Consider the following 21,340-nt stretch of genomic DNA (forward strand, 5'->3'; position numbering starts at 1 on the left):
ATTTTGGCTCTGAATCCTTGGATGTTAAAATTTAAAAGTAATTAATATATTATTGGTATGAATTTTAGAATTTAGGTGTAGGCTGTTATTGATTGTCTATATAGAATAGTATTGCTTTAGAGCCCAAATATGTGCAATCTTAGAATCAGAGTCAATATGATGAATAGATTGAAAGGGAAATTGTCCCTTAATGACAGCGGAATAAAAAATTTGAAGGATATAAACACCCAGTACAAATAAGACCTATATTATAAATAAATGGCAAATTCAAAATCAAAACATGATTGTATAACATTTAATCTTTTAGGACATTTCTTTCATATTTTCATAATGTGACTAAGAAAAATGGGAATCTAGTTTTAGGATATTTTTGCTTTAATCCTTGATTGCAAATAATTTCTATTCAAGTAAAAATACTATCACTAAAATTCACTGCAAAGTATAAGACTTAGTTAAAGCAAATTGTAAGTTCTGTGTTATAAAATGTTAATGTTTATACTTATTGCCATGAGAACTATACTTTACAACAATTTTCTATGGAGAATTTTAAACACACAGTGATATTATCTTGGGTTTTAAAAAAACAAATACACATATCGATGGATGACAGATAGATATACTTAAAAAAGAAGGAATGTTTTTCTCAACAATATGGATGGTTTTATATGGCATTATGTTAAGGCACAGAAAGATAACCACAGCATAATCTACCTTCTAGTTTGAGTGTAGTAGATGAGCTCACAGAAACAAAGGATAGTCATATATGAGAAAAAATTAACCTCCTACTTTTTTGTCCTGACTTGAATTTGACTTATTTAATATGAAATTCACACATGTATAAATGCACATATATTCATATATTTGACAGGTGCTTATACCTACATATTTTATGCCACTGTAAAGTAACATTTTTTTCATTAACTTAAATTTAGCACCTGTGTCCATTTCTACTCTTGACTCCTCTTAACCCTTGACAGCTCACCTGATAAAACATTTTCATTTTCATTTGCTAAAAATTCATACATGTTGGGTAATATGTGGTGTGCTAAGTGAACTTTGTAATTAAAGATATATTAACTAAGTATAATGACTCAAAATTTATTTATGCATTTACATTAATAATTAAGCCATACTAATTACCTAATAGGTTCTCTTTATATAAATTATTCTCTTATTGAGAGTTGTTTTGAGTTTATTTCCACATTGTAACATTCATGAACAAAGCTAACATGAATATTCTTGCATTCTTCTTTAGATGATCATGTCTCTTCTGTTTTGAGCAATGATTTGGGGGTTTAATTTCTTTGTGAAATAATAGATATAAAACATTTGCTAAACTTATAAGGTGCCACAAATCCCAGATTCAGCTTTGTTCTTTCCACTTTTCTCAGTCTTTTGGAAAGCCCATTCTTCCATCATCCCGAATCTTGCTGCTCTGGTTTTCAATTTCAGACATAATGCTTATTATTCAGTTACAGATACCTGGTGATTTGGATAATTTCAATAATTTATATATTTTCCTTGTCAAATGTCAATTTAAGCCTTCTTATTTTTCCCCATTGCCTTTAAATTCTATTAGAAGACATATTTATTTGCTCTGAACAAAAAAATCTTTTTTTAAAATTGAGTAGTTGAAGTAGGGATTGTGCATATTTATTCCTGTTCACATTTTCACTAGCAGACTTACAAATTTGGCAAGATAAAAAAGGTTAATTTTAAGGTTATTGCCTCATATGTCTTAAAAAATAACTTACAGTGGATGGTAAAATATATTTTCCTGTGTCGAATAAAAAATATTAGTATTTTAAAAGATTTGTTCATTTCTGTTATTTTAAATTTAAGTATTTAAACTTTTAATGCTTCAGGAATATAAGTAAATAATAAATTTGGAAGGATTGTAAAGCTAGACTTGAGGTTTTAGTCTTTTAAGCATGATAAAGTTAACCTAGCAAGGTTCTATGTTTGTTGAATTAATACATTAATTTTTTCATAAAAATCAAATTTCTCTTTCTTTGGGGTTGCCATCCTCTTTAGCTCCTTCAATGCTTCCCTTAACTCTTCCTTAGTGGTCCATTACCTCAGTCCAATGGTTGTCTTTGCTGCCTCAGGGAAGTGGGATGTGTGTCAGGCATAAGGTAGGGGTGAGTAGGTGAGTGAGGGGGTTGAGGGCAAGGAGTGAGTAGGAGAGGCAAAGGAAGGGGGAATAGGGTAAATAACTCTTGGGGGTGGAACCAGTATGGGGGGCAATGTTTGAAATGTAAATAAATAAAACAACTTAAAATGAAAAAAATAAAATAAATCAAGTTGCATGTACCTATATGTTTCTGATGTTTTCTACGTTCCTTGTTTGCCCTTTATTTTTCAGTTGTCATTTTTATTCCTTATTCTCCGAATAATCTTGAAATCTTTTAATGCATACAGTTATATCCCATAATTTTTAAGGGTAAATTTACAATGTATTTATTGTTATTACAAAATAGATCTCATTTCTGATGTTTTGGTTTTAAACTATTGACTCTCTGGGCAAAACCTATGGATAAGGGACTCTGAATGACAGGGTTACAGCCTCTCCCCATTGTAATTTCTCCCTTTTTTTGTATAGCATTTGTGTGTCTCTGTAATATGACTGATACGAGGTAATCTAAAAGTGTTATAAAGGAAATAATTCCTCAAAGGATTCTCCATTTTTTGTAGAAGAAAAGTTTGAAAAAGAATGGACTAAGGGGAATTGTTGATCATAACTTCACTGTTGTCTGAAAAAGATTTTCTAATTCTCACATTCTTCTTATAACTCTAAATGGAATAGCTGATTACTTGAATATTTCTTATAGTAAATTGCTGTTTGATTTTTCTCTAATTATGGTTTTAAGTATTTACTTGAAATGTCTTCATATGGATTAATCAATAACTTTCATGTATTTTCTTGTCTCTTCCCAGAAATGCTGAAGGTTGTAGATAGTCTCTCAAGAGTCTGAGAAGGATGTCCTCTATTAATGAAACTGCTTCACACCCCTCTCTCTTCTATCTGCTGGGCATTCCTGGGCTGGAAGCTTTCCACGTCTGGATAGCCTTCCCTTTCTTCGTTGTTTATCTGATAGCACTTGCGGGAAATTTCACAATCCTTTGTGTGATCAAGAATGAGCAGAGTCTCCACCAGCCCATGTTCTACTTTCTTGCCCTCCTCTCTTTCATTGATCTTGGCCTCTCTACTTCCACCATTCCCAAGATGCTGGGTATCTTCTGGTTCAACCTCAGGGAGATAAGCTTTGAAGGCTGCCTCATCCAAATGTTCTTCATCCACACTTACACAGGCATGGAATCTGTTGTACTCCTGGCCATGGCAATTGACCGTTTTGTTGCCATCTGTTACCCACTTAGGTATACCTCTATCCTCACCAACAAGGTGGTAGCTGTCATGGCATCTATTGTGATAGGGAGACCTGTCCTTCTTGTCATCCCTTTTTGTCCTCTCCTAAAACGCCTGCCCTTTTGTGGACACTACATTATTCCTCACACCTACTGTGAGCATATGGGGATAGCTCGTCTAGCCTGCGCCAACATAAGGATAAACATCATCTATGGCTTATTCACCATTGCTGCTCTGATCTTTGATTTAATCCTCATTGCTCTCTCCTATGCTAGGATCCTACAGGCTGTTTTCCGCCTTCCTTCAAGGGATGCCAGACACAAAGCCCTTAGCACATGTGGTTCCCACGTCTGTGTCATCTTAGCCTTTTATACACCAGCATTTTTCTCTTTTATGACTCATAGGTTTGGTAGAAATGTACCTCGTTACATTCACATTCTCTTGGCCAATCTCTATGTGGTTGTCCCTCCTTGTTTAAATCCAGTCATTTATGGAGTGAGGACAAAACAAATTAGGGAGGGAGTCATAAAAATACTTGTAAAGAAAGAGTAGCTCAAATATCAGAGGTTCATAAATGGTGTCAGGCTGCTCTTCAGCACTTGTATTTCTCAGTGTTCTCTAACTGATAAGTAGACCAAGGGGGATTCCTGTGCTTCAGCCGTTACCATGGAGTTGTCACTCAACGATTCTTTTACAAAATGTCTAGAAGACTTTAAATGTTTCTTGTATTTTTTCCTTTTATTCTGACTCCAGTTTCTTCTCTTCTAAACTTTCCCAGTTCCCCTTCCACCAGAACTCCTCTTCCTCTTCCATTTCCCTTCAAAACAAAACAAAAAAAGCAGGCCTCTCAGGCCTCTCTGGGATATCAACCAAACATGGCATAACAAATTATTATTAGACTAGGCAGAAGCCCTCATATCAAGCCTAAGCAAAGCAACAATCCAGTAGGAGGAAAATGGTCCCAAGGGCAAGCAAAAGAGTCGAAGATATCTCCCCTGCCCACTGTTAGGAGTCCCACAGGAATACCAAGCTAAAACAATAATGGATGTGCAGAGGACCTAGATCAGACTCATACTGACTGTGATTGTCACTTCAGTCTTATGGTGCCCTGTGAGCCCTGCTTAGTTGATTCTGTGGTTGTTTTCTCACGTTGCCCTAGACTTCTCTGGCTCCTGCAATCCTTGGGTCTCTGGGCTGTTCAGCCTCTTGTTCCTGGTCATTTAGGCAGAATCATGTATGGCTCCCTCTCATGGTATAGGTCTCAAGCCTTTGCTTTTTAGTGAGAGCTAGAGACCACAGAGGAATGAAATCAAGTAAAGGTATGAAAATACTTTTCAAATATGTGGAAAGTTATGTTTACTGTTAGTAGCAGAAACTATGTATAGGATTATAAAAAGAAAAATTTGATGGCACACATATCTTAAGAAATGACTCATGAGTCAATAATTTTTAGCCATATGCTTTAAGTACACATTTCTCTTCCAGTATTAATATTATTTAGCTGATTCTCCTTAATTGGATATAGTTTAAGCTTTTAAGATATCTAATCCTCATACCTATCTCTGAATTCCATCCAATTTCTGCTGTAGATACTACTATAGTACCAAAATCAGAAACAAGTTTTATATGAAAATAAAACAAGACAATATTTGCACTGAAGAACAGAATAGAATTGGGTCTCCTGACCCTGAGCTCAGTCTCAAAATCTCAAAATATCACTGCTGTTTTTGGCAAATCATTTTGTCTTCTTGTTCTGTCCTTATTCATCTGCAAAATGAGAGGGATAGATTAGGGAATTTCTTGCGTTGTATTTGATGCCAAAATCTTAGGATTCCAAGTGAGACTGCACCTGTCCATTAAACCAACATCGTCATTTTATCTAGAAAGTAGCAATAACTTTATATTTGTAATGCATTCAAATACCAAACCTATAAAATCCATAACTACCTTGGATTTACATAGGGTCTCTTTTTTTAAAAATGTATTCACTACTCCTGGTTATCCCAAAGCTTCATAAATCTCAATGCCTTCAGGATGCCTAAGAATGGTGTCCATCCCATCAGCCAGTTGAATATTAGTGCCTTTGAAACATGTAATTTGAAATTAGTCTTCGCTGTAGCTGGCCTAGCGGAGAGATGACTCTCCTGCCATGATAAACCCTCACTGCATTTCCCTTTGCATTTACCCAGAGCCTCAAATTGATAGATGTATTTATCACACGTTTTCAAAGTGTCCCGAATTTGTAAACTTCAGTAGCTTTCATTTATCCTCTCCTGTTGTGGAAGGCACTGTGCTGGGTCCTGTTCTTTAATGGTCAAAACTCTTAGGCTGTGAGCAATGAGCAAACACAGATGAACCAAGAGCCTGTCTACTCACTGTCTCTGTCCATTTCATTTGGGTTTTGAAGGACATTTGCCAAAGCCAGACTCCTGGGACCCTTGTGATTTGCATGTCCACTTTCTTGCCTTCAACATGATCTGAACTGATGTTTTCTTTTGTTAAAAACAGACAAGAACATTCACTGGGAAACTTTTGCTGGAATCACTTCATATCATTGTTGCTATTTATTCTGTGTCAGAAACCCTTACTTATTCTGTGCATTTCCCTTACTCCCATGTCAGGGGAGTTAGTGGTTTTATAGTAGACAGTCAGTGGAATTTCAGTCAACAGTGGGAGAGATGATGGGGAAGGTTGTTGTATCAAGATTAGGATGTAAAAATATTCTTGGTCTTGATCAGAGCTTGGCAGGACAAAAGGCATAAGATTACAAGACAGAACAAAGGATATGAAACTTGTGGTTATGCAGGAGAAGAAATTCTGAGTGAAGAAAAAAATCAGAGTATTTAATCTGAGGTTTTCTTTATTTGACACAAAATAGTAACTTGTGGTCTGATTTGTCTCAATTTTAGAAAAGTATAGAAGCTAAGGGCTTTTTTGCAGATTCACATTTTATGGAAACATGCCATTCATAATAAGTTATTGTCTCAAAGCACCTGAAGACCAAGAGATACCAGAGGAGCTAGGCATATGGAATTGTGTTCAAGAGATCTAGTATGAAGAATAAAAAAAAAGAACAATGCAAATGCTTCCAAACAATTCAACAAGGAGGAGAATGCACATGCTAAACAATGTTTGGTCCTACATGTTTGAATTACAGTGTTGATGCTGTTGTCAGCTAATTTTTCTAATAGGTAAATGATGTCAGTCATGTTAGTTGAGATGCTCTAGGCCTGGAAAGATCTTGAAAATTATGGTTTAAATGGTTCCATCATCAAAATAAGGCTCATATGAGAGTCTCAGTAGAGCATGACAGAAGCTCCGTCAGGGTGAAGTAACATCATGAAGGATTAATGGAACTCCTGCATTCATCAATCAGGGATGACAGTCAGCAGCTTCTTTCTTTCTTTCTTTCTTTCTTTCTTTCTTTCTTTCTTTCTTTCTTTCTTTCTTTCTTTCTTTCCTCCTTTCTTTCATTATTATTTTTTATAGGATATTTAATAGCATCTTTAATAACTGTTTATGTCACATGCCCTGTGCTTTCTTTTTCAGTTGCCTACCTAAATACCTGTGGTTATTTACACACAACAAAACACATCTACCTTCCATCTTTTTCCCAGAAACACATGTGCACACTTCTCTTTCATTTTAAAGAGCACATTAAAATCAATATGTCCTAGGAAGCGCATCTCATCTTTGACTTCCTGTGTGAAGACTTGTCCAATGGTCTTAGTCCATATTGACCTATCCCTTTCTAAATCTCTATAATATGTTTGAAGTTAATATGACCTTATATTCTAAATAGCATTTATCTCTCAAATGCAAGCAAATGTCTTTGAATTTTAAATCTAATCAATTTATCTTGGTGTGTAACTGAGATTACAAAAATTAAATTCAGACTCCATTTTAGAGAACCTGAGGTAAAGTTTAAACTCAGGTAAACTAACAGGCGGGTACCTAGCATGAGTTTCCAAGTTGTCCCCCAACAAAACCTGAGCCTAGGTCCAGTCCCTTGGCTAATCCCCAACAAGGTCAGCATTTCCAGGTTACACTCTCAACAAGACCAATGTCTCCCAGTTATTCCCCCAACAAACCTGAATCCCAAGGTTGCAAGACTAACCCCTACCTAATGACCAAAAATGCAGAGTGGAGCAGAAATTAAGTTTATGATATGACTCCCAGCACCAGCCAATTAAGTTAAAGGCTATAGTAGCTTTCCAATTAGATGATTGCACACATACTCCTTTCTTACTATAAAGCCTTGCTGTGATAGACATTTGGGATCCCCTCACCACCAAAAATGTCCTACGTGATGGTGGTGCATTGGCGGGGGCGGGGGCCCAAGCTAGCTCAAATAGAATAAAGACCCTGCTGTGAGTTGCATCAAATTGGTTCCTGTTTGTTTTTTGGTGATCATCAACATTTCCCTGGCCCAACATAACCAAAAACATTATCAAAAGGCCATTTTAGTATATGTTTGAAAATTATCAGGTCCAATCTGATAAGCAGTTTCTCATAAAAAACTTCAGAGAACATGAAGGAAATGGGTAACCTACCTCAACTGGATGAGGGACACATCAAAATCAGAAGGCTTTCTTCACATTGCCTTTGGGTAGAGACTTGTGGAATTATCATCCTAATTTAATTTCAGAATATTTTATGATATTATGAAATATATCTTGATTTTTTTCCTTCCTGTTTCACTTATAACTTCACTACAATGTTAACTAAGAATGAATTGCAAATAAAGAACATTGTTTTTTTTTCTAAATCCAGTCTAGTTTTTTCAATAGAGATTTCCTGCTTTTCTAGTATTTCCTAATCAGGGTGAATCGGGATGTCTGTCATTATCATGTGGGTTCAGATATCAGAGTAGTAGATGCACAGGCTTGTGTTCCTAGTACTCAGGAAACTGAGGCAGGAAAAAACACAAATTTAAGTCCTTCTTACATTCCAGAGTGAGTTCAAGCCAGCACTTGGGCTCCTTGGACCATGACTCACAAATACGTATATGTATGTGTATGCATATGATGTATATGTATATGATGTATTGCTATACTGATTGTGTTATGTATGGAAGCAGCTGCATGGTTAAGTAAATATGCAACATCCTTTTTAAAGACTATTTTTATATTATATGGATGTTCTGCTTGCATACAAGAATGTGAACCCTATGGATGTTTGTTGGATAATCTAGAACTAGGGTTATGGGTGGTTGTGAGATACCCTATGGGTGCTGGAAATTGAATCCAGGTGCTCTGTAAGAGCAACTAATGCTCTTAACCACAGAGCCATTTTTCCAGCTCTTATGTCTTAAAACTCATGCATCACCTTTCTTACAGTGTTTCTCACAATTCATAGCAAATGATGACTGAGTAGACCCTTTGCTAATGGGCCAAATCTTTCAACATTTATTTTTATATATTCTGATGCATAGTTTCCCCTCTCTCTTCTCCCATTTCTTCCCTGTCACCTTCCCTCCCAATCTACTTCTCCTCCATTTCTCTTCAGAAAAGAAGAGGCCTAGAAGGAATAATATTAAAATGTCTCTCTCTCTCTCTCTCTCTCTCTCTCTCTCTCTCTGTGTGTGTGTGTGTGTGTGTGTGTGTGTGTGTGTGTTTATGTGCACGTGCTCATGGACAATGATGACAATTTTTTTTTCTTTTTTTCAGAGCTGGGGACCAAACCCAGGGCCTTACGCTTGCTAGGCAAGCGCTTTACCACTGAGCTAAATCTCCAACCCCTATGATGACAAATTTTAGTTCTCACTCCAAACTGCTCCTCCAAATCATTTATGACACCAGAAATTATAGTACAATTAAAGTGTCAAATAAGCATAATATATATTCTACCTTTTCTTTGTAAATGCAATACTTCTGTTTTAAATTCAAGTAACAACTAAATTTTGTTTTTAAGATTCAAATAAAATCTAAGTCAAAATATATGATGGGCAAAACTCAATGAAACTTCAACTTTTGGAGTCATGGCAGGGAGAGAGTGAGATGGACTAGGCAATAAGCACTTTCTGGGTGTAGGGACCTTCAGCATCATATTTTCAGTGATGGTCCCTAGTAGGGTACAAACCTTATATTGCATCAAGTTACTATACTTATGTAAAGTTTTTTGGTCAGTATTACTTTAGTACCATTATATAAGAGCTGTTGTAAAGTTAACACGTTTATCTTACTACAGAATTGTACTCTTGCTTGCCTTGACTAAATAAAGAATGGAATTATTGGGAAATGGTATAGATATCATTTGTTCAGAACCTTTCAGTAGATAGAAAAGCAAAAACAATAGTGTGCTATTTGAATAATAGAACATGAGAATGATGTTCCATTTTATGGTTTTCAAGGAAATATATTTAGGGACCTGATAAAATTAGGTTAATATTGTTGATTTTCATGTATAAGAAATGAGAGGTAATAGACAAAAGAAAATTTTTGTAGAAGTAGAAGTTGATGAGACTTGACTTCAAACAATTAAATGAAGTAGGAGAACTAAAACAGAATCTAAACCTGGAGGAATAATAAAATCATAGGCAAATTTCAGAGAGGAAGAAAAAAATAGAACAAAAACAATAAGGAAGTCCTGTAGAAGAAGAAGGAAGAATTATATGAGCCAGAGGGGTGGAGGACACCAGAACACTGCTCATGGAATCAACTTAGCAGGGCTCACATAGGTCCCTGCGACTGGAACTATGTGAGCCTGAAGGCTCTATGAGACTATGGATTTATACTTAATATTTCAACATCCTGATATTTATCTAGCTCCACAACAATTTGTGAAAGCTCAGAATACACTAAATTAAAATAAAATGGCTTGTACAGTCTGCATGGGTCTATGCTAGGTCCTCTTTAATTTAGGCTTTTGAAACTTGGAGTCTATATAGGACTTCTAACAGAGGAAGTAGGGGTGTCTCTGACTCTTTTGTCTGCTCTTGGAACTCCGTATCTCCTACTGAGTTGCCTTGCTGATTCTTGATATGAGGGTTCTGTCTAGTCAAAGAACAATTCAAGATATTCTATCGTGTTGTGCCCTCTTTGTTTGATATTCCTGGGAAGCCTTTTTTTTCTGAGGGAAAACAGAAGAGAACTGGATCTGGAGGAGATGGGAAGTGGGAGGGGGAGATGGGAGGAGTGGTGAGAGGGGAAACTGTGGTCATAGTGTATTTCATGACAGAAGAATGAATTTTTAAAAAAGATGGCAATTGTTAGTTCTTGAAGATAATATGTTTAATTCCCACATACAGATTTAATTTTGTTTGTATCCTGAACCTTCACAAATTATTTTGAAACTGAATAAATATCAGAATGTTAAAATATTGAACATGGAGCCAACAGTATTGACACACCAGGGTCAAGAGTGAGTATCAGGAAATTGAGTCGTATTCTGAGTGAAGTAAAGTTTCTGAGAAAACCAGTTGTGAAATATTTGTCCAAATGTTATAGCATCATCATGGTGGTGTTACCTGGGTACTTGACAGATAAAGGCAGGTTTTTGTTTTTGTTAACACTGTTCCCTCTTTCATAGGACAAATGAAGGACTTACAAAAAACTCAGCATTTTAAATGTCTGCCAATTATTGACATTAAGTGCATAATTGTTAATGATACATGGAGCCTTCTACCTTGGGAATTAGTAAGATCCCTAATGAAACCATATATATGTGCCACTTAGCAACAAACAATAAATATTAAGGAAAAGGGAGCTGTGTGTGAAGAATTCAAATAGAGCTATTTCAAGGTCTGTGAGAGTATTGGAGAAAGATGCATAGATTCAGGCACAGTGGCTAACACTGACTACTCCAGCACTTGAAAGGAGGGAAGAGGACCATGAGTTCAAGGTCTTTATTTAGAGTCACCTTGGATAACTTGAGACTATCTCAAGAAACCAACCAACTCACCAGATGACCCAACGGGATAAAAGGTGCATCGATTATAATATGCTTCATTTGACTTTGAGAAGTAACAGTTTTGAGAAGTAGAAGCTCATTTGCCTCTAAATGCAATTTGCCAAAAAAAAAAAAATCAGTGTAGATTCTTCTTTTGGATAACATGGTGAAATTGTATTTTGGAGTATCATGTACTATGTTGTCTGTAGTTAAAAGGATTTAAAAATAACCACATTAAAAGCAGAGCAGAACAGTGGCATAATAAAAAATTTAAAAGAATCTTAAAAAAATGGAATGACAAATTTTATGATTTTCCAATAGCAGGAACTTTGAAAAATATACTTGAAGAATTAGATTTTAATTGAATTTAAAAGTAAAATTATGGGTTGTGGTTTACTCTATAGTTTAACTCTTTCTTGGCATTTATAGGGATTTGATTACCCACATATAACACATGAATTTGCATGGGCACTCACACACACTATGGAAACCACTAAACAATGTTGCCCAACAGAATTCTCATTCATTAAATAGTTGATTGAAGTTCGTGCTAGGCAGCCCTTGTAAATTTATGAGAATAGTTGTTATTCATGTATTTTAGTTCAAGGCCTTGGCAGATGGCATCGAGTAGAAGAGATGCTTAGCTTTGGTAGTGATATAATAAAAGCATCTCTGCTGCTCATGTTTGCTCGACCTTGCTATGCAGTTCTCAGATTTGCCAACCTACAATACAAGACTATATAGTTCCTCTTCTTATACTAATGCGAATACTTTTATTTTAAAATATAAATGAAGCTGAAAGTGTGTGTCAAGATGGTATTTTGCTTAAGATAAACAAAGGTATGATTCGTGAAGATAACAACCCTCTTTGGGAGTTAGCAAAAAAAAGGATTATCTTGGATCATGCTATAGTGAAAAGTGCAGTGGCTCTTAAGCAACATCTAAATGTGTTGGAACTTTGTGGGAACACAACCAGCATAAGCCAGTCCAGGCTTCAGCCTTACCAGGTATGTTTTTCTCTGTACAGATTTTCAAGTGGGAATGATGGGAGTTTATTTTGGTAAAAATATAAGTAAAAAGTTGTAAGAATACTTGATTCAATTGCCTTTCCTGTTTCCTTTGCTTTTATTATTTTTTTATAAGGCAGGAACGTCTAAATTTAATAGATTAATGCATCTTTAACTTGTAAACATTTTTTGAGTATATGACCTGATTATGCAATTTCTGCCTTCCACTTCTTTCCTCGAAGCCCACTCATATACTCTCTCACATTTCCCCCTTTAAATTGATAAAATTAATAGACAGAGTAAGGTGTCTGGGTTTATGTATTTAGGATTAATGCATTTTTAGTTATGTTTTTATGGGTTAATTACATAATACATTATTTTGCTTAAAGACTCCAAATAGTTAATGACATAAAACAGTGTTCTGATCTATTTTCAATTGCAGTGATCTTTACAACTCTATATTTTTAAAATGAAAAGGAGTATTTCAAGATAACCTGCTAATTGTCTCTGAAAAACTTGACTACCAACAATGGAGGAGTGTTCCTCTTTCCCCAGATGCTAGGAAAGCAAGAGGTTCCCAGGACCCAACAGGGGTAAGATTAGCTGACATGCTCAACAAAGGGGAGTGAGAACTGTAGAGACCACAGAAATTAGGCGAGACCCTGGTTGGGGTATGAAGCTCCATCTACTCATCTCCAAATTCTTAACCCAGAATGGCTCCTGCCTAAAGGAAATGCAGTGACTGAAGAAAAGGCCATTCAGAGACTGCCCAGCCTGGGGATCCATCCCATATACAGACACCAAACCGAGACATTAATTCCAATGTCAAAAGGTGCTTGTTGACAGGAGCCAGATATAGCTGTTTTCTGAGAGGTTCTGCCAGAGGTGGATACCCACAGCCAACCATTCATTAGACTGAGCAAGGGGACCCCAATGGAGGAGTTAGAGAAAAGACTGAAGGAGCTGAAGGGATTTGCAACCCCATAGGAAGAACAACAATATCAACCAACCAGACCCCTAGAGCTACCAGGTACTAAACCACCAACCAGAGTACATATGGAAAGACCCATGTTTTCAGCCACATATGTAGCAGAGGATGGCTTTGTCTGGCATCAATAGGAGGAGAGGCCCTTCCTTGGTCCTGTGAAGGTTCATTTCCCCAGTCTAGGGAAATGCTAGGGCAGTGAAGTGGGAGTGAGTGGGTGGGAGGGGGAGCACCCTCATAGAAGCAGGGAGAGGGGGATGAGATGGGGGTTCCAGAGGGGAAATTAGGAAAGGGGATAGCATTGAAATGTAAATACATAAAATATCCAATTAAAAAAGAAGCTTAAACATAGTCCATTCACTAGTGTTGTTAATGAGTAGCAAAAATCAGGAGTTCAGTGTTCCTCCATTTCCTATTTATGACAGAACTTGCTCCTTTGATTACTTTCACTCTCTCATAAATGCTCACAATGTAAAAATGAAGTCTATGTCTAAATGCAAGAGTCCACATAAATGTCATGCAGGAAAGAAAAGGGGCAGTAGCCCACAGATATTTCATCATTTTTCTCTTATAAGGATTGTGATGTGAATAGATAAAAATAAATCCTCTATAGAACATAGTGGGTTCAGTGTTATATATGAGATGACTGGAGAAAAATAATAAATATTTTAAATAGACAGATTTATAAAATAATTATTAAAGGGAAGAATAGAATTTGGTAACTAATTGGATCTCTCCCACAAAAAAAAATGTGCATTACATTCAACAATTTTCAAGAAAACTTTCCTTTTACTTAAATTACCTGTTTTGAGGCCATATTTTATTCATTTTCCACTTGGTTCAAACATATGTAATTCTAAAATTTTCATAAAAATTTCTCATAAAATGTTATAATCAGCAAAATATTTGCATAATGTTCATGCACATTTAGAACAGTTCCATTATTATCTACTATGTTCTAATAAACCTTTCCTGATCTCTTAAAGACTGGTATAATTAGTTTGTACGGCTTACCATTTGATGAAAAATTGAAATCAAAGCTCGTAATACTTTCACAGCAGACAGGCACATATTTCATGACTGCTATCAAAAACCTCTGCCAACTAGAAGCCTTCTGAAGCTCTGAGGTGAACAGCAATGTCTTGGGCTCACATACCTGATGTGCCTCAGAACTAGCCCGAGGACCAAATGTAGCTGGACAAAAGGGGCAACTAGTTCCCCAAGCATACAAGACATCAGAGCCTCAGAAGACCACAGCACTCTAAGATACTGCTTCCAGCTTCTACAGAAGAAATTCCAGGTGAGAAACAACACCCATCTTCCCATAGAGAGACATCATAACTCAGAATGAAAATACCCCTGAATCTTGTGATTCATGCTTTCCTTTAGAGGGCCTTGGGTTGCAGTACTCTCCCTGGGCCCTGAAACTAGATTTTTCAGAACTGAAGTCCACACTAACCACCAAGCACTTTGCTATAGTGAACCACCTAAAGTCTGTATTGGTGCCTGACTTTCACTGGGCTGTATGGAAAGTTTCAATAAGATCCAAGTGTCCTTGACAGTCAAAACTAGAAGATATTTGTAGCAATTTATGTTTTCTATATCAACTGTGACTATAGTTAATCCATATCTAGGTTCTTAAAAATAAGGCATTTTGTGGTAGAGAATTCGATATTAGCCCTCATTGGAGGAACTATCTGGGATATCATCGTGAGGTCCAGCAAATACTTCCAAAACAGGCAGGACTTGCTTCCACCCTACACACTTGTCTTCCCATATTCTCTCACAGATATCTCTTGTCTACAGCGGGTAGTCTAACCTAATATTGGTGAAAAGCAAAATCATCCTCAGCCAATTCACCAAAAGCAACTGAACTTGCCAAACGTTACTCAAAGTCTCCAAACAGACACTGTGAAGTTGAAGCAGTTCAAGAAACAGAAATTGCTCTTTAGTACTCCATAAGGTCTTAGATCTTTGAATTTTCTTTGAAACTGTATTGATAGAACATTTTTATTCACTTTCCAACGTTCTTCTGAAGAACAATAAAATTCTAATCCATTGAAGGAATACTGTGTTTCATCACTCTCTTATAATCACAACCAATACTCAGGGAAGCAACAAACTGTTCAATATGAGGATATAAAGACCAATTTGAAGATGATTAAAAGTCCTTCCAAAGTTGTTCTTGAGAGCAGATGACCGTGATCAGAATAATACTGTGCTAGGAGCAGATTAGCTCATAGATAATGCTCTTACGGGATCATGGTTCAGATAAAAGGAGATCACTTCTAAGAATTCACACTCAAAATAATTTCTCAGTTTGCTGAGTCAGGGTTGGCTTCTAGAACAGAGGAAGAACAGAGTGGGATCTTTGAAGCAAACAAGTCAGATGATGGTCAGTGCTAGGCAAAATAGTGTTCTCACTGGTGTATGTGCATGGACAAAAATGATCTGAAATCCTGACACTTTCAATTTTGCCCCTTTCGTGGCATTATAGAAGGCTTCAAGGGAGCATCTGCCTCTGTCACCAGGACAAACATCATAGACCATTCATAACCTACTGAAAAAAATACTGCTAGAGACCCTGATCTTTGCTAAAAATACACTGAGGTTGAATGCTGACAGAGAGTTAGCTCAACTAAAGAATTAGATATTTCCATCTCTTTCCTATCTTCTTTTTCTCAGGTATCATGCTCAGCGGTGAGGAGACAAAATGCTGAGTTCCATGAACCACAACAACGTGACATATCTGAATCCTGGAACTGTAATATTGATTGGAATTCCCGGACTAGAGCATGTGCAGTTTTGGATTGGATTTCCATTCTTTACAGTGTGTCTGGTGGCTGTTTTGGGAAATGTCGTTTTATTGATCATCATCCCAGCTGAGCGGAGCTTGCACCAGCCCATGTACATCTTCCTGGCTGTGCTGGCAGCTACAGACATAGGACTTTGTGCAGCCATTGCTCCCAAAATGTTGGCCATATTTTGGTTCCGGGCTTATTCCATGGTCTTTGATGCCTGCCTAGCTCAGCTGTTTTTCATCCATACCCTGCAGTGCATGGAGTCCGGCATTCTATTGGCAATGGCTTTTGATCGCTACATTGCCATCTGTGATCCTCTGAGACACACGTCTATCCTTACACCTTCAATTCTAGGTCGGATGATAGTGGTGGTGGTAGTTCGAGCAGTAGTGCTTGTAGGCCTGTTACCTCTTCTAATAAAAAGACTGCACCATTTTCAATCCATTCACATTGCCCACTCTTACTGTGAACACATGGCTGTGGTGAAGTTGGCAGCAGATGATGTGCGGATCAACAAGATATGTGGTCTCTTTGTGGGGTTTAGCATTCTGGGATTTGACATGGTTTTTATCCTCATATCGTATGCCCTGATTTTCCAGGCCGTTTTTCGTCTTCAACAGAAGGAGGCACGGCTCAAAGCCTTTAACACCTGCACAGCTCATATTTTTGTTTTTCTGGAGTTTTATATTCTTGCCTTTTTCTCCTTTTTCAGTCACCGTTTTGGTCACGTTGTTCCCTCCACTCACATTCTTCTGTCAACAATCTACCTCCTCTTGCCTCCTGCTCTCAACCCCATTGTCTATGGAGTGAAAAATATGGTCATTCGAAAGCGGGTGGCGCAGATCTTTCTTCTGAATCAAGGATGTCAGTAGGGATCTGCCAGACAGTGCCTTACAGAAAAGTGCACAAAGAACTTTGTAGAAATCACTCAGGTCTATGCTCTGTGTTCACTGTAGGGTTTCATAACTTCCACAGGGTCCATGAAGAGATTCATTTTCAAAATTGTAGATGATTTGAAGTAGATAGTATTCAGAATAAGACTGATATCATGTCTCCATCTCCTATTTATTTGATTTCAAATATACCTACATATACGTCATATTTTCCTCCTTTACCTAATTTTAATCTGCAGTGCATATGGTTTTGATTTGAAATAAAAGCATTAGTTATTCACTGATTGTGCTAGCTCATACTTTTAGTTTGGTTATTTCATATATGGTTTCATTTTAGTATTGCTTATGTTGTTTCATTATTGTTTTTTCCTTATGTATTTTAAAATAATAAATAAATTAAAATTTAATAAAATCATTTCTTTCTGTGATTACTATGCTAATAATAACTTATTGAGATGTTTTTATACTAAATAATTTCTTATATACTTCTAATTCATTTTGCCATTAGAAGGTACTATTTGTGCTTTGTCACAATATAACCTTTATACTATGTGGCTTTGTAGCTAGCCTATTCATTATTTATTGGATTGTTCTGTTGTGTATCTGTGCGTGTGTGTGTGTGTGTGTGTGTGTGTGTGTGTGTGTGCGCGCGCATGTGTATGTGAATGTGTGTGTATGTGTGTATAAATGATGTGTTTATAACTTGTGAGGATAGAGAGATGGATCACTTTGTATGGGAACATGTTACTCTTGCAAGTGTCCTGACTTTGGTTTCTATCATACAGACCATGGCTCACAATCACCTGCAACCTCAGGTTCAGGGAATCTGACACTTTTTTCTTGTCTCTGTGGGCAGGGTTCATGCACTTGTTGAAAATTCATATATGAAAAAAGACACTCATACCCATAAAACAAATAAATTGAAAAAATAGATAATTAAAGGTGAATAAATGGAAGTTCAAATGAGTAATTAGTAGATAAAAAATACAGAGAAACAAAAACATCTCTCCAACCCAACATCTGGCAAAAATCAATAATATACATATATTTAATACATTTGCAAGGACACCAGGAGAACATAGCTCACAGAATCAACTAAGCAGGCTGTCAGGTGCTCACTGGAACTGAAATGACAATCGCAGAGTCTGCATGGGTCTTCACTAGGTCCCCTATATTTTATGCTTGTATGTAACTTGGTGTCTATGTGGGACTCCTAATAGTGGAAGTGGGTATCACTGACTCTTTTGTCTCCTTTTGGGATTCTTTTCTCCTACTGAGGTATCTTTCTGCCCCAGTAATGGGGGTTTGTGCCTAGCCTTACTGTATCTTGTTGTTCCCTCTTTGTTTGATATCCCTGGGAAGCCTGCTTTTTGTTCCTGAAGGAAAACAGAAGAGGACTAGATCTGGAGAAGAGGGGGAGGTAAGAGGAATGGGGGTAGGAAAAACTGTGGTCAGGGTGTACTGTAAGAGAATAATGAATTTTAGTAAAAAATTAAAAATTTCAGTTCTTAAAGAGAATGTACTTACTTCTATGCAAACAGAATTAATTTTATGTATATCTTGAGCCTTCACTAATGATTGTGAAGCTGGATAAATATTAGAATGCTGAAATATTGAACACAAATTCATCAGTGATGATCCACCAGGATTGAGAGCATTAGGGAATTAATTCACATTCTGAGGGGAGTAAAGTTTCTGAGAAAATACATTGTGAAATACTTGTTCAAATGATGTAGCATCAGCCTGATGATGTGTCCTGAGAATTTGACAGATAAAGGCAGATATGTTTTGTAACTATTGTGTTACTGGTATTATTAGACAATGAGTGCCTTCCTAAACTCAGCATTTTCAATATCTGCTGATTATTGATGCTGAATGCATTGATGGTGAATGACATATGGAGCTTTCTACCTTGAGAATTAGGAAGATCCCTAATGAACCTCTGTGTGTGAGTGTGTGTGTGTGTGTGTGTGTGTGTGTGTGTGTGTGTGTGTGTGACTTAGTGACAAACTATATTAAGGAGGGAACTGTGTGCTAAGAATTCAAATAAAGTTATTACAAGGATGTGAGAGCACTGGAGAAAGATGTATTAGATTCATGCCTGGTGGCTGACCTTGAATACTCTAGCATTTGAAAGGAGCAAGGACAAGGACCATGAGTTCAAGATCTTTTCAATTACACAGCAAATTAGAAGCCACCCTGGATAACTTGAGACTGTGTCTCAAGGAGCGAGCCAACTACCTGGCCGACCCCACAGGAAAGAAGATGCATTGGTAATAATGTCCTTCACTAGACTTTGCCTAACAGTTTAGAGAATTGGCTCTCTTGCATCTAAGTGCGCATTTATAAGCAGAAGTTGACAAAAAGACATCTTAGACTCTTCTTTTGGATAACATGGTGAACTTGTATTTGAGACTATCGTATACTATCCTGTGTAGTTAAAAAGAGTTAAAAAATAGCCATCTTAAGAGCAGTGGCAAATTTAAAAAACAAACAAAAACCAAAACGGTGTCCTAAAAAAATGAAATGACAAATTTTCAGATGTTTCAATAGTGGGAACTCTGAAAAAACAAAAACATTCCTAAAGTGGATTTTCAATGTATTTACAAGTAAAACTATGGACTATGGTTTCCTCTGGCAACTTAATCCTTTCTTGGTAATTTTAAGGATTGGTTTACCTTTGACTAACTCAGGAATTCACAAGCACATGTATAGCAGTGGGAATCCCAAAGCTGGCATTCATTAAGTAGTTGGCTGCAGTTGGTGCTAGGCAGCACTTGTGCGTTCAGAATGGTTGCTACTCACCTACTTTAGCTCAAGGTCTCGGCAGATGACACAGGTTGCAAAAATACTTAGCCTTGATAGGTACATACTAAGAAATCTCTGAAGCTCATGTTTACTTTAACCTGCTATTTCAGTTCTCAGAATCCCCATGCTACAACACAAGACTATATAGCTCCCATTCTTATACTAATGAGAGTACTTTTATTTTAAAATATAAGTGAAGTTGAAAGTTGTGTCCTGATGCTTAAGGTAAATGAAGGTATGACTCATAAAGATGACGGCCTTCTTGGGGAATTAAATGAAAAAGGATTTTCTTAGCTCATGCTGAAGTAGATCGTGCAATGTCTTTTAGAGCAACATCTAAATGTGTTGGAACTTTGTGGGAACACAACCAGCATAAGCCAGTCCAGGCTTCAGCCTTACCAGGTATGTTTTTCTCTGTACAGATTTTCAAGTGGGAATGATGGGAGTTTATTTTAGTAAAAATATAAATAAAAAGTTTTAAAAATACTTGATTCAATTGCCCTTCCTATTTTCTTTGTTTTTATTATTTTCTCATAAAATGGGAATAAATTTGTTCCATGAATCTTTAATTTTTTAATTTTTGAGATTATGATATAATTACATAATTCCTCTCTTCCCTTTCTTTCATATAAACCCAGCAATATACTCTTGAATATTTTACCTTTTAAATTGTTAAAACTAACAGTATACAGATTATGGAGATTGTGTTTATATAGTTAGGAATAATTCACTCTTTAGTTATGATTTTAAGGATAATTACATAATACACTATTGCACTTACAGTCTCTAAGTAGTTTATGACATAAATCAGATTTCTTGTCTATACTCAATTGCAATGAACCCTACAAATCTATAATATTTTTAAAATGAAAAAGGAGTATTTCAGAATAATTAATCTCTGAGAAAGAATGAAGGAAATAGGATAAAGACAGAACAAAAATGGACCTTTAAGGTTCACTGTCTGGTCCATCTGCCCAGAGCAAAGATTATCCCAGCATCCTTTATCGTTCTTACATCTTTTGAATATCATTAGTTATCACTCTATTTGTTCAGTAGAGATTGATTACATGTTTGTAATTGTGTTATCAGAATTTTAAGGAATATAGAGTCAAGAATCTACTCTCTCTTGTAGAAACTGAGTTTTAGGAAACTGAGGTACTGCTAACTCTCCATCAAGTTTCTATATGATTCTGAAACCTTCAAAGGAATAGTAAAAATTACTTGATTTAAGAAATTTGAACTTACATATATTGCATAGAATTCAAACAAATAGCTAACTCGAGCAGCAAACTAGTTAGATATTCCTTGTCTTTTCCAACATAACATGTCACAGCTGCTCTTTAGAATATGACACCCATCTCTTTGTCTCTAGCCAAGCCGCCTCCTCCTCTTCTTCCTCCTCCCCCTCCTCCTCCTCTTCCTACTCTTCTTCCTACTTTTCTTCTTGATTTTTCTTCTTTTCTATTACAAAGAATCTCTCATTTCTCTCTAATTCTGTTTATTGTATTCTTTAGTATTCCAGTGACTGTTTTGTTTGGGGTAACATGCTAGATTTTTCACAGACTTTCATATATTTAGTGTGAATTGTT

At 36.4% G+C, this 21,340-nt stretch overlaps 2 protein-coding genes across 2 annotated transcripts; both read left to right on the forward strand.

Moving 5' to 3' along the window:
* The first annotated feature begins 2,980 nt into the window (after positions 1-2,980).
* On the forward strand, positions 2,981-3,919 carry Or52e19 (olfactory receptor family 52 subfamily E member 19). The gene has a single exon (NM_001000543.1). The coding sequence runs from the start codon at positions 2,981-2,983 to the stop codon at positions 3,917-3,919; it is 939 nt and encodes a 312-aa protein (NP_001000543.1).
* A 12,055-nt stretch (positions 3,920-15,974) lies between these two features.
* Or52ab2 (olfactory receptor family 52 subfamily AB member 2) lies at positions 15,975-16,922 on the forward strand. Its single transcript, NM_001000746.1, has one exon. The coding sequence runs from the start codon at positions 15,975-15,977 to the stop codon at positions 16,920-16,922; it is 948 nt and encodes a 315-aa protein (NP_001000746.1).
* The last annotated feature ends 4,418 nt before the right edge of the window (positions 16,923-21,340 follow it).

The sequence above is a fragment of the Rattus norvegicus genome, chromosome 1 (assembly GCF_036323735.1).
Source record: "Rattus norvegicus strain BN/NHsdMcwi chromosome 1, GRCr8, whole genome shotgun sequence".
Classification (NCBI taxonomy): Eukaryota; Metazoa; Chordata; class Mammalia; order Rodentia; family Muridae; genus Rattus; species Rattus norvegicus.

Bases quoted from the DNA above. Each gene is read 5' to 3' on its own strand.
- Or52ab2 (NM_001000746.1), top strand. From the start codon at position 15,975: ATGAACCACAACAACGTGACATATCTGAATCCTGGAACTGTAATATTG.
- Or52e19 (NM_001000543.1), top strand. From the start codon at position 2,981: ATGTCCTCTATTAATGAAACTGCTTCACACCCCTCTCTCTTCTATCTG.